At 53.3% G+C, this 12,521-nt stretch overlaps 1 protein-coding gene across 1 annotated transcript; it reads right to left on the reverse strand.

Moving 5' to 3' along the window:
• Positions 1-11,858, reverse strand: IGFBP4 (insulin like growth factor binding protein 4). Its single transcript, XM_016202244.2, has 4 exons — positions 11,250-11,858; positions 4,520-4,677; positions 3,645-3,779; positions 1-1,212 (listed from the first exon to the last, which is right to left on the reverse strand). The coding sequence occupies exons 1-4, from the start codon at positions 11,596-11,598 to the stop codon at positions 1,078-1,080; spliced, it is 777 nt and encodes a 258-aa protein (XP_016057730.1). The 5' UTR covers positions 11,599-11,858; the 3' UTR covers positions 1-1,077.
• Between the last annotated feature and the right edge of the window lie 663 nt (positions 11,859-12,521).

Here is a 12,521-nt window from a genome sequence, read left to right on the forward strand (position 1 = left end):
AAAAAAAGATAAGACATCATGGCCAACTGGTAGGTCCCTATGTCTCCTTCCATCCAGTCAAGCCAGAAAATACCCAGGGGGTAGGTAGGGAGCCATAGGGGAAGGAGGTGTGGAGCTGGAGGCAGAGCTACAGGCTGTGAGCCACTGAAGGATGGAGTCATCCTGGTGATTTCATGGCTCTGGCCACAAATGGAAGGAAGCAGGACCCCAGGCAAATCCCTCACTCTCAGCACTACATCCCCAGTATGCTGTCCTTTTCTCCATCAGGCACATGCAGTCCGATCACGCATTCTTTCCTCCCACCCTGACTGCTCAGACATGGGCCCCACTGCCCAGCCCTCTGTCTTGAAGGCCTTCCTCTGACCCTCTTCCCTACTCCATATCAGGGGTTCAGTTGCCAGGCAAACAGATGGCACTATGCCCAACCCCAAAGTAGGCCTGTCTCTGCAGGTCCTTCCCCCTGGAAGGACCTAGTGAGGAAGAGAAGAGGAGCCTGGCAGCCCTTAGCTTTGGGAGTGGGTCTGGTCTCCTGACCATTGAACCATCTGCTACCCCACACCTTCCCTATGGCCTCCACTCTATGTGGGGAGGGACATTGGTCAAGGGACATGTCTACTTCCCTCCTCTGATTATGGGACTGAGACTTCTCGTCTCCCACAGACTTGTGCTCACCTTGTAGGAGGTGGCCCCACATGTCCAAATTGGAGGAAGTTAGAATAAGAACCCCAGGGCTAAAAACTAGAGCTGGCATGTAATATGTAGCCAATAAATGTTTTTAAATGGCTGAATGAATGAATGAATGAATGAATCCAGGATCAATTTGGAAACACACCAGGGCTCCCCATTGCCACTCTCAGGCCTCTCAGGCTATCTAAGCCCAAAGAGGACATCCCTAGGCTCTGGCTCACCCCAAGGCCACACCCATGCTTATAAACACACACACACAGCACACACCCGGAGGAAAACTTCTAGGCCAGAGGCAGAGCCAGGACTCAGACCTGGGCTCCAGGTCAGCTCTGCAGCCTCCAGGGGAAGGGGGGGGCAGGGGACACTGAGCCCCCTGCCTGCTGGTAGGGATCACTTGCGGAAGCTGTCAGCCAACTGGTGGCAGTCCAGCTCCTCCTTCGGCTCCAGGCCCCCTGGAAGCTTCACTCCTGTCTTCCGGTCCACACACCAGCACTTGCCGCGCTGCCCATCCAGGGCCGGGTGGCACTGTCGAGACAAGGGCAGGAGAGGTCAGTTACCAAGCAGCTAGCCCCAATCCCAGCCCAGACCCCAAGTCAGTCAAATTGCTCCAAGATGGTCTCTGAGGGCAGAGGCTCTTTCATGAGCACAAATCTTCTGAGACCACTGGAGTAGACAGAGAACTTGGTCAAGAAGGAAAAGCCCAGAGAGTTTTAAAAGGCAGGGCCCTGAGGACGTTTTATAGCCTTCCTGGAGGGATGGCTGGATCCATAGGATTTAGAGGTGAAGCTGGATTTGAAAGGGTAAGGTGCAGGTTGGAGATGTTTTGAATGCATTCTCATTGGGTTGGAACTTTAAGAATGGGATTATGGGTCATAGCTGGGTCCAAGTTGAAGTTAAGGTAGCATCAATCAGGGTAAGGACTGCAGTGGAATTGGGAATTACGACTAAAACTTGAGTTGGGTGAGGCTTAGAGCCCAGGTCTGAAATAGAATTGGGATAAAGAGGTCAAAGTCAAAACAACGGAAGCAGTTGGGCTCAAGTTTGGGTCAGGATTAGACAGGGGGAGGAGGGAGGGCAGGGGGCAAAGGTGTATTTCAGAGTCTGGATTAGAGTTGGAGTGAAGGGTGTCTCAAGGATCAGAACTGGTCTGGGCATCAAGGGTCAGAAATTTCCGTAGGAAAAAAAATTGGGGAAAGAAAACCCATAGAACTGTCAACACAAAGAGTGAACCCTACTGTAAGCTATAGACTTTAGTTAATAATAATGTGTCAAGCCCAGCCGGCGTGGCTCAGTGGTTGAGCGTCGACCTATGAACCAGGAGGTCACGTTCGATTCCTGGTCAGGGCACATGCCCTTGGTTGAGGGCTCGATTCCCCAAGAGAGGGTGTGCATGAGGCAGCCAATCGATGACTCTCTCCCATCACTGATGTTTCTACTCTCTCTCCCACTTCCTTCCTCTTTCTGAAATCAATAAAAACATATTTTTTTAAAAAAATTCTTTTAAATGTACCAGTATTAGTTCCTCAGTTGTAACAAATGTACCACACTAATGCAAGATGTTAATAGGAAAAACTGGGTGGAGGAGTAAATGAGAACTCTGTACTTCCTGCTCAATTTTCTGTAAACCTAACTTCTCTAGCAAAGTCTATTAATTTTTTTAGTTAGGGAAAAAAGGTTTTAAAAATTGGGACAGCCCTCTCTGGCTTGGCTCAGTGGTTAGAACAATGGCCTGCATACTAAAGTAGGTCTCGGTTCCATTCTGGTCAAGGGCACATGCCTCGGTTACAGGCTTGATCCCCCACACCAGTTGGAGCACATGTAGGAGGCAACCAATCAATGTGTGTCTCTCACATCGATGTTTCTCTCTCTCTCCTCCTTCCACTCTCTGTGAAAAGCAATGAAAAAAATATCCTCCGGTGGAGGTTTAAAAAAAAATTGAGACAAAAATAAAATTGGTGTTGGGGTAAAGGTTGGAGACAGGTTTGGCATTGGTTTAGTGGGGCCCTCGCTGATCCCCAACTCATTGCACACCACTTATAACATCCTCATGCCATCCTGGGATGTACAGACTCAAGGGCAGCCTTTCTTCTCCTGGCTAGGCCTCTGCTGGCTGAGCGGCAACCCACTTTGTGGATCTTTCTATAGAGCATGAAGTGTAAGAATGTGTGCCTATGTCCACAAGGAGCTGGAGAAGGAGATCTAGGCCAAGGCTCCCCAAGGAACACCCAACACAAGGCACCCCAGTGCCCTGCCCAGATATGCCACCCTTCCATCTGGGCCCAACTCTGACAGGCCAGAGTTTGGGGCTGTGGCAGGCCAGCCTTCTTAAACATTCCAGCTTCCTGGGTGCTTGTCAGAGGAATCCATGTTCTAAGGATGTGAGAGGGCACAGAAGTTTCTACATTCATGTCTCCTCTCTTGCCCACCTCCTTCCTCCGCTCCCACCCAAAATCCCTATCTCCAGCTGTTAGATCTGCCATCATCTCTATCCTGGCTGTACCCCAGGTGGTTTGGCTGCTCACCTTGGGGTAAGGGACAGGCTGTTCCCTCCTTAACCCCTCATGACTTAGTCCCTCCATTTCGAGGGTGAGACAGACATTCCATGACAAAGGAGAACTACTTATAGGAAGGGAGTAGGGTGAGTGAGAAAGTATTGGGAGGCAGGAATACTAGGTGAACGTCACCAATGTTGAATCAAGAGGTGATGAAAATAGTCCTGGATGGGGAGGCAGGATAGTTGGTCTGCCATTAACTTGTTCTGTGACTCTGGCCTCAGTTGCCTCATCTCCAAAATGAGCTGAGGTCCTAAGGCTGAGGGGAAGGTTTGGGGACGGTCCTAGGGGTTGGGGGTGGGTTGGGGATCCTCTCCCTTCCCCCTTCCCATCTATCCTGGATGATCCTATCAAGGGACCCTGGAGCTGAGGCCAAGGCTAAGCAGGAGAGAGATGGAGACCCACCTGCTTAGGGTGGAAGTTGCCGTTGCGGTCGCAGTTGGGAATGGGGATGGTGTAGAGGTCCTCATGGGTGCGGCTCTGTGAGGCAGCCAGCCGCTCCAGGGCCCGGTGCAGCTCACTCTGGCAGGAGCCCTGGGGCTGGAAGAGAGCGGAAGGATGAAACTGCTCAGCAGAAGGGAAAAGAGGCAAGAGAACCAGGGCTGTGGGGGTCATCATCTCAGGGCTGAAGGCCTTAAAAGGAGGGTCAAGGCCCGGAGGCTGGGCAGGCCCCAATGAGGTGAAGGGCATGGCTTGGGTTCTGGGGACACTGGTAGGGAGAGCAGAGGGACATTGAAGACAGGATCTTGGGCCAAAGAGCTTTTCAAAAGGAGAGGTGTGAAGTGAAGGGGTCCTGTGGGAAAGAAGCTATGGAAACCTATGGTGCAGGACTGGAAGGGGGTGGTTTCTAAGCAGGAGGGATGAGTGAAATCATGCAATCAACAACTTATAAGATCCAGGCACAGAGCCATCAGAACCACCCATCAGAAAGGACCTTTGCCGGACCCTGGAGCAGGGTCCCAAGGCCCCCTGTTATGGCCGGCATTAATCCTTTAGAGACTGAGAAAGTCTGGGGTGGGGAATCTAAGAGAAGGGCCACAGAACATCAGGAGGCTTGGGGCAACCATGGTTACTAACCAGTATGGAAGTATTTCTGTATTTAACAATCACTTCAGCTGTACCAACAGAGCACTGAGCAGAAATGGAATTCTAAGAAAAGAATGAGGACTCTCTGGGTCCTGCTGATGTATACTCGGTGCATCCTGTACACTGTAGGCATCCAAAGAATGGTAGTGGTGTGTGTGCTGTGAACATGTGCATTTGAGGTCAGAGGTCCTCACCATAGGCCGGGCTTCCTCCCGGGGCACCCCGATGACCTTCATCTTGCCCCCATTGATGTTCCGGTCTCGCATTTTGGCTAAGTGCTTCTGCAGGCACTTGTGGTCATGGGTACTACAGGGGCCGAAGCTGTTGTTGGGGTGATCACCCTCATCCTTGTCTGCAATCAGGCCAAGATGGGGAAAGGTCAGCACCAGCAAAGAACAGGGCAGCACACCAGCCCAGCCTCCCACCTGCTTTCTTCTTGGGGATTCTCTAGCCTGACAGAGGAAAAGCGGGGGGTTAGGAGCAGGAAAAAGTAAAGGCAGCACCCCATCTCCTTTCCACTCTCCTGGATCTCCTCAGGAGAATGTTCCTCTTGAAGTCCTTGACTTGTCCCTCACCCTACCCAGTCCGGCCCTCAGATGAGTCACCAGCTACAGCTGCCCAGACAGCAGGAGGGTCCCCTGGGCCCTCCACTCAGCTCCCCCATCCCCCTTTCAGTCCGCTCTCTTCCTGTCTCTTTTCCTGCTCTTCAGCATCTGGCTGAGCCAGCCAGGGGATCCCTAGGGCTGTCAGCTCCCCTGACCCTCTTCCAAACGGCCAGAATCAAAGTTTCCGTGAGTGATGAGAAATCTGACCCAACAGACTCTCCCCATTAGCTAGACAGGAGAAAAGTGGGAGTGAGTGTGCATGCCTGCATGTGAAAGAGTGTGTGTGTGTACACTTGAGTAATGCTCTGTGTGGCCCAGGACCAAGAGAATACTTTCCACATCCCTTCATTCCCCTACTCTTAGATTTCAGACCCCATCCAAAGTCCATGCCTGTTGTCCAGAGCCAGGGCACTGGGGATCTGGAGACAGGGGTGGTAAGACTGGGCCTGCACCCCCTCCCTGGGATCTCAAGCCTCTATCTGAACTCAAGAAAAACCCAATTGTAACTGCTGCCTCTCCCTCCAGGCAGCCAAATCCAGAATACAGGGCTGAGCTGGAAAAAGAGGTTGCAAGACCTCTCTGCAGATCAGAGCTACCTCTAAAATGCTCGGGCTTGGCAGCTCGCTGCGGCCTGAGTGCAAAGTCCCTGCCAGCATTCCAGATGTTGGCAGCCAGACAGAAGGTTACATCTGGTTTGTGTCAGGATTTTTTTCCTGAGGAGTTAGCAGGTTCCTCCAAGCATGGCAGTGATCCCAGAGCTGTCTCTGGGTCAAATGGTACATTTCTGCCTAGCCAAAGTGAGTTGGGGCGGGGGGAGTTCTGCTTTTATTCTCCTAGTCCAGGGGGGAAGGGTGGCATATGGATAAAGGAAAACCAGACAAGAAAAAAAATCAAGACCCTCAGAGAGTCTTTGTCAAGATTCCACACCAAAGGTTATTTATAAAATTGAGTCACCAAGGATGAAAAGAAGGCTTTGTCACGAGTGGAAGACTAGCTTAGAAAGAGGAATCAAAGGGAAGAAATAAATAGAGCAGAGAGATATACCCAGTCCTTCGGCATATTTAACATCCCAAGGACAGTCGAGAGGGTACTCCTGGCTCAGGAATGGCATCAAGTTCCTGAAGGTCAACCAAGGAGAAGACACTATAGCAAGACCTCCCAGCCAATGGGGGCAGCAAAAGAAAGGAAAGATATATTTCAGAAGACCAGGATTGTGCCAAGGGGGCCACAGGAAGATAAACCTGAGCCCTCAATCAGGAACCAGAGAAAAGATCTCAGATGCAGGCTCTTCTCTGAAGACCATCCCAAGGAGCCCTTCCGGCCAAAAGGGCCCAGGCTGGCCAATGACCACCCTTCCACGCGCCCCCTGCACAAAGCCATGAGACTTGTGGGTGGGGTCAAAGTGTTTCAGGGGTGTAGGCTGGAGCTGGGGAATGAAGAGAAAGAGGACATGAAAGACCAAAAGGAATTAAAGCCAAATCTTAGAACAACAGAGGCTGAGCTGAGATGCAATCAAAGGCACCACCTCTTTACCTGGGAAAGGAGGAAGGGATCACAGGGACTCCTTTGTAACACCAACTCAGGGAGCATCCTTTAAACCAGGAAAGGTTTTGTTGTCTTTCCTTGGAGTGTGCTTTCTTTTCACGACCATAAAGGAAAGTGCTACTTTGCAGTGACACTTGCTCCTCTTGGTAAGTGGGCAGAATGTCCTTAGGTTGGAGGAGTAAGGAAGAGTTTTCTAATGAATGGGGCTGCCTCGGGAGGTAGAGAGCCCCACAGCCTGGAAGTGTGGATCATCCAAGGGGTTGAGGCCTCGAGAATCCAGAGTTCTGGAGTAGAAGTTCAACTGCAAACAGGCTTTCTGATGTTGAATTTCTATGAGCTGAAGTCCATAAATGACTAATGTTTGAGGGATTATTAATGGGTATTTGAAAATGTTTATACCTTAATTTAGGAGATACCATTAAGGAGAACAAACTGGGTCCGCTCATGGAAACCTGGGGCTGCATGGAGCCTGGAAGCATAACTTATGGTTTTGTGTTGGTAGGGCCCCACATCACATGGAGGATGTTACCCAGAGAAGGTGAGCAGGCAGCATGCCTGGTCCCCCTCCCCTTCTTGGTTTCCCCACCGCCCAGCACACTTTATGGCTAGCTTGTGTGTAAGCTTAGAGAACACACCAAGACAGAGAGAGCAGCTCCTTGCTTACTCTCCTGGGGACATAGGTACACAGAATATATCCAGATCTGCCCACTCAGACACAGAAAGGCTAGGACTCAAGAATCACAAACATACGCAAACAATCACGTGTCCACACACCTGTCCACGCGTGCACATGCACATACACTCTGACCCAGCCTGGGCAGAAACACAGACCTGGGGCAGGGCTCACTGGCTATACCTTAGCTTGTTGACTTTCCATTTAATCTGTAACTTTTCCTTGCCTAGCACACTAAGGACCCACCCCAGGGTCCACCCCAAGGTACTGGGTTTGGGAGGGTGAGGGTCGCAGACTTGAGTCTCTGAAAAATGTTAACATTCTCATCTCCAAAACTGGCTAAATACTTGCTACTTCCCTGCTCACGCAGGAATTCCAGCCACCAAGTGCTGCTCACCCAAGTGGTACCCTCTGGGGAACCTCAATCCTGGGGGGTTCCCCTCTAAGTAGGAGCTGGAGTCAGACCTAGCCCCCCGCCCCCCCAAAGGTCTAATCTCCTGAATTCCAAAAGGCTTGTTCGGGAGGCGGGCTTCTAAGGTAGGCTAGGTCACCTCCTCCAGACCCTGCTTGGAGCTAGGCCAATGACACGCAGCCACAGGGTAAACCTTGGTCTTTGTTCCAGCAACAGAAGGGAAAGCACCCAGAGAAAAATGAAGCTTCACGGCTTTGTCACTACTGGCTACAAAGTTCACGGTCAAAACTAGAGGATTTCTCTTTCTTGGCTGCCTGATTTCATTCTCATGGTTCTTCCTCAACTCTAGCCCCTGCCCCACTCAAGATACCCCGGGTGAGGCTGTGAGGTGGGCGGTTTTCAGACATGACCTAGAGGGTCACACACCAGCCCTGAAAGTCCTTTTCTTTCTTCCCCTGGACCCTGGTTGTAGAAGTCAAGACCACCATGTTGGGTACAGGACCCTTTCTTTTGAGTTTTGGCTCAAGGAGTGTCCCCCTCACTGTTGTGACATACTGTGGGCCTCAAGAGTCAGAGAGAAGACAGCTGGCATGTTCTTCCCATGTTTACAGCAGCAAAAGGCACCAAAGTCTGCCCTACCCCTCTCAAGTCCTCTGAATGTCCCCCAAAGTCCCAACATCAGAGGAGGATTTAAGCTCCAAATTAAATCCATTCCACTTTCTCTTCATCACCATCTTCATCATTGCTCCAATTTATTGAGCTTTTACTCCATGCCAGATACCCTGACCCCGTGAGGTAAGTCCTGTTGTATGTAGACTGGATGGAAGGGAAGGACAGGCTTATCTCTGTAGCTCCTGTGTCTTTAAATGGAAAGACTCCTGATACCCAAGGCACCAATAATTCTGGCTTTCCCAATACTTAAAAAGAAAAATAACATTGAGCAGCTATGCTCCTCCTTCCTCTCTTCCCCAAGCACAGAATTTCCGGGAATGCTCTGTTCCCATGACATGACTGGATTCCCAGTACTGAAACAGGGAGGACAGTATTTGCTGGGTTGACTAAAAATTAACCTGGCCTGCATGTTCCCTAACCCTGTCCCACAGGGACCCAGAGCACAACTTAGGAACTCCCCAGTCCAAAAGCTGATGCCACTGTCCACTCCCCCAGGTTCCATGAATCCAGGGTCAATACATTTATGCAGAATTGTGGATTTCTGACGCACGTGTCCCACGCCATATCCACTTCTGGTGGCCTGAGCGGTGTTAATCCACAACCTGTTCTGGCTCAGAAAGCCAGAAGGTGGGGGAGTCTGGAGATGGAAGGGGGGCCTGCTCCTGGGGCAAATAATAGGCAGCGGGACCACAGCAGTTCAGAGGAGGGGGCATGCCAAGTGGCTATCCTCCCTCAGTCACTTGCTGAAGCTCAGCCTCAAGAGGAAAAGGCAAAAAGAAGAGGCTTAGGTCCCCAACTTTGGGACCTAGGAGGGACAGTGGCCTATTGACAGTGGGAGGCTAAAGAGAATAGTAGGAATAGGGGCAAACCCTGGTCACTTTGTCTCACCAGAGACCTTGCAGGGCTGCTGCACAACTCTAGGGGGACACCTTTCACCTGGTGCAATGTGGCCCAGGCTATAGCAGGGGGTACTTCTGTGATGACTGGGAGGTAAGAGGGTAGGGACACAGCTTGCCAAGAAGGTTCCTGATTTCCCCAGGGTCCTCCAGACTTAGCCTTTCCCTCTCCAGATAGTGCATGCACTGCATGAGTGGAAAATAAGGCAAGGTAGGAGGGGTGAGAGGCGTTAGAGACAGGGCCCTGTAATCCAAAGGGGATCTGGGACCTAAAGCCACCTTCGGAGGCTGGTTTGCATGATATCCATAGGACAATCACAAATTGTTCATGCCCCCCCCCCCACTTCCAAAGCTCCCAGGGAAACAGATTTTTAGGAAAAATGGGGGCCCAAGACCCTCTGAGGGCTCTTCTGCCCCATGTTCAAGTTGGTGAGAGAGGAGGGGGCTATCAACCATCCTAACCTGTTGCCTGATACCCACTGGCAGGTAGAGGAGGGAGATACAAAGAGAATGTGGTCCTGTTTTACCCAGCGAGCCCAAGGGCTCAGCCCTCACTCCCAGTCTGGTTTGGTACCAGTACCCCTCCCTCTTCAACTGGCACCAGCATCTCTGCCCCCATGATCAGCAACTTAATCCCCGAGGACTGCCCCCCCTTCCCAGATGTGCTGGGTGCCAGGCTGGCATTTCTCCTAGAATGTTTTCTGCTGACCCGTCTCTTGTTGCCCAGGGGCAGGAAGGGCAGAGAGGCCTGAAGCCCAGACCCCTGGGGTCCACCTCCTTCCTGTTTTCCCTGCATCCTGCTCTCCTCCAGCTAACAAGCTGCAGAGGATTGAGGAAGTGGAGCGGTCTGGGACCCAGGGCAGGAAGCTTGGGGCCAGAGTCCCAGCATCTGGACTGCAACAATGGAAGCTTCAAGCACCAGGAAAAGAGACAGACAGACAGAGAAGCACAGGGAAAGCAAAACAGAGTCAGAGAGGGAACAAGAAACGGACGCAGACATACAGAAAGTCAGGCAGAGAGAGAGATTCCAAGTAACAGAAAGACAGGAACAAAGACAAAGAGAAACAGTGGCACCGAGAGAAAGGGCAACAGAAAGAGACTGAGATGAAAGCGAGAGAAGCAGGGCAACAGAAACAGAAAAAGGGAATGAGAGAAAGAGAAAGAAAGTGATAGTGGGCAGAAGATACTGGGGAAAGGAGAGCTCGAGCATGCTGTTAGTGAAACTAGAGGCTAAAAGACACAGCGGGAAAGACCAAGGAATATGAGGAAGAAAGAAAGAGACTAAGAAAGGTTAAGAGCAACTGAGAGCTCACTGAGAAACGGAGGAAGTGTAAGAAGGGGTTTAAGGCAGAGGGCCTTCTAAGCCTGTCTCCCTCTCTCTTCTCAACACCCTATCCCACACCCATTAGGCTTCTGCAGCTCTGGGCTGGGAACCCAGATGTGCTTCTTTCTGCCACCTCAAATGGCACCTGCCAAGAGAAAAAAAGCGGGATGCCTGTGTACTAGGGCAGGAAGAGGTGCCCAGGCCCAGTGGAGAGAGAAAGTCCTGTGTCCCAGGACCCCTCAAACAGCTAGGTGAGCTGGCCTGGGGCTTTGGGGAAAGGCAACTCTGATGCCCCTCACCACCAAAGCCCCTCTAATCTTCAAGTCCCAGTCCACTCACCTCAATGTCAAAAGTCCTTCAAGCCCTGGCTTTTCAGACCCCTGGGGTTTCACCTGTGGCCAGGGTGAGGGGAGGTCCCGGGATCAGGAACACAAAGCCCCCCTCCCACCACCACCTCCCGCCCCATCCCCATCTTCCAGTTATCTCGCTCACTTGGAGGCTGTGGGCTGGGCCAGGTCACTTAATTTTCCACTCTTGCACCAGCAGCCAAGACTAGTCTTCCCAAGTAGGCATCCTTGGGAGGTTTGAGGTGGAGGGATGGGACAGAGTCCTCCTCGACAGTGGCAACAGGCTATTAGAGACTGGATAGCAGTTTCCTTGGCTGAGCCTGCCACTTACCTGCCTTCTCCTTAACTCACAGGGGATTTTCAAGGACCTTCCAGGCCAGCCCGGTTGGAGAAGGGGTTTCTGGGAGGGGAGCACACCAGGGAGGGCATGCAAGGGCAGAGGCACCTTACCAGAGGGCTGCAGGCTTTCCTGGATGGCCTCGATCTCCGCCAGTTCCATGCACAAGCCTTGCCCGTGCATCAGCGTGTGCAGGGGCTTCTCCACCCCCCGGGGCGGGTAGCAGCGCAGGCCGGAGCCGCAGCGAGGGGTATACACCCCGCAGGGCATCCCCTTGCCCAGGGCGCAAGTGGCGCAACAGCCGCAGCCGGGCTCCCGCACCAGCTCCTCGCAGCCCACCGGGGGGCGGCAGCGCGCCAGCTTCTCCTCGGAGCAGGGCGGGCAGTGGATGGCTTCGTCTCCCAGGCTTGGCCCGGGCCCGGCGGCCAGCAGCAGCGCGGCCACGAGGCAGAGGGGCAGCATGATCGGGCGAGGACTGGGCGCGGGCGCAAGGTGCGGGAAGGGAGCGTGGGCGCGCGGGTTGGCAGCAGGGGACGCACGGAAGCAGCGCCCCGCGCTCCTGAAGGACCGGACCGCGAGAACGCAGGGAGACGGGGTAGCCCCGCTGGCGAACAGAGACGGAGCCAGGGAAGTTAGCAGGCGGGCTAGATAGGAGCAATCCTGGCCACCGAGGCGCTGCGCCGCATCCTCGGCTGGGTCCAGGCGGCGGGGGTAAGGGGGCTGAGCGGCTGCCCGAGTCCGGCTACCCAGGACTTTATACCGGCCCCTGGCCACACCCCCAGCGCCTTCCCAGAGGTGGGGGAGCGGAGCAGAGGGGGGCAGGGCGAGGGGGAGAGGGAGAGGCGGCCGTTAGGGGGAGGGGGCGCTGTCCTGAGTTGCCGCCGCCTCGGCTGCAACGTCTGAAAGTCCTTTTTTGCCCAAGAAGGAAGCGGCGCAGTTTGGAAGCCCTGATAGGCGCCGGGAGCGCTACTGAACCAGAGCCCGGGAGGGGAGGGAAGGGAGATGGCGAAGAGAAAAGGCTACTCCTTGGCCCCCTCCTCCGACCTTGGAGGATTCATCCCCGACTCACAAAGGCGGCCCCAGGCCCCCACTGAGAGCGCAGCCTCCAAGCCCGGACTCCGGTCTCCAAGGATTCGGTCTCCCTGGCCAGTCCTTTCTATCCTACCCCAGTGCTTCCAGTCTCAACCAGTCGGGTGAGGTGGGGGAAGGGGTATGGGCACCCAACGAGGGGCCTAGAAGGGCCTCTTGGCCTTAAAACGTTAGTAGGCTGTCTTTGCACTTGCCCTTTCCAATCTTCTGCCTCCAGTCTCCCCAAGGTTCTTGTGGGTCCTGGTCCACTCTGCCTTCCCTGAACGGAATCACTGAACTTCTGGGGGGCAAGGTGC

This window comes from Miniopterus natalensis, chromosome 17, assembly GCF_054644295.1.
Source record: "Miniopterus natalensis isolate mMinNat1 chromosome 17, mMinNat1.hap1, whole genome shotgun sequence".
NCBI lineage: Eukaryota > Metazoa > Chordata > Mammalia > Chiroptera > Miniopteridae > Miniopterus > Miniopterus natalensis.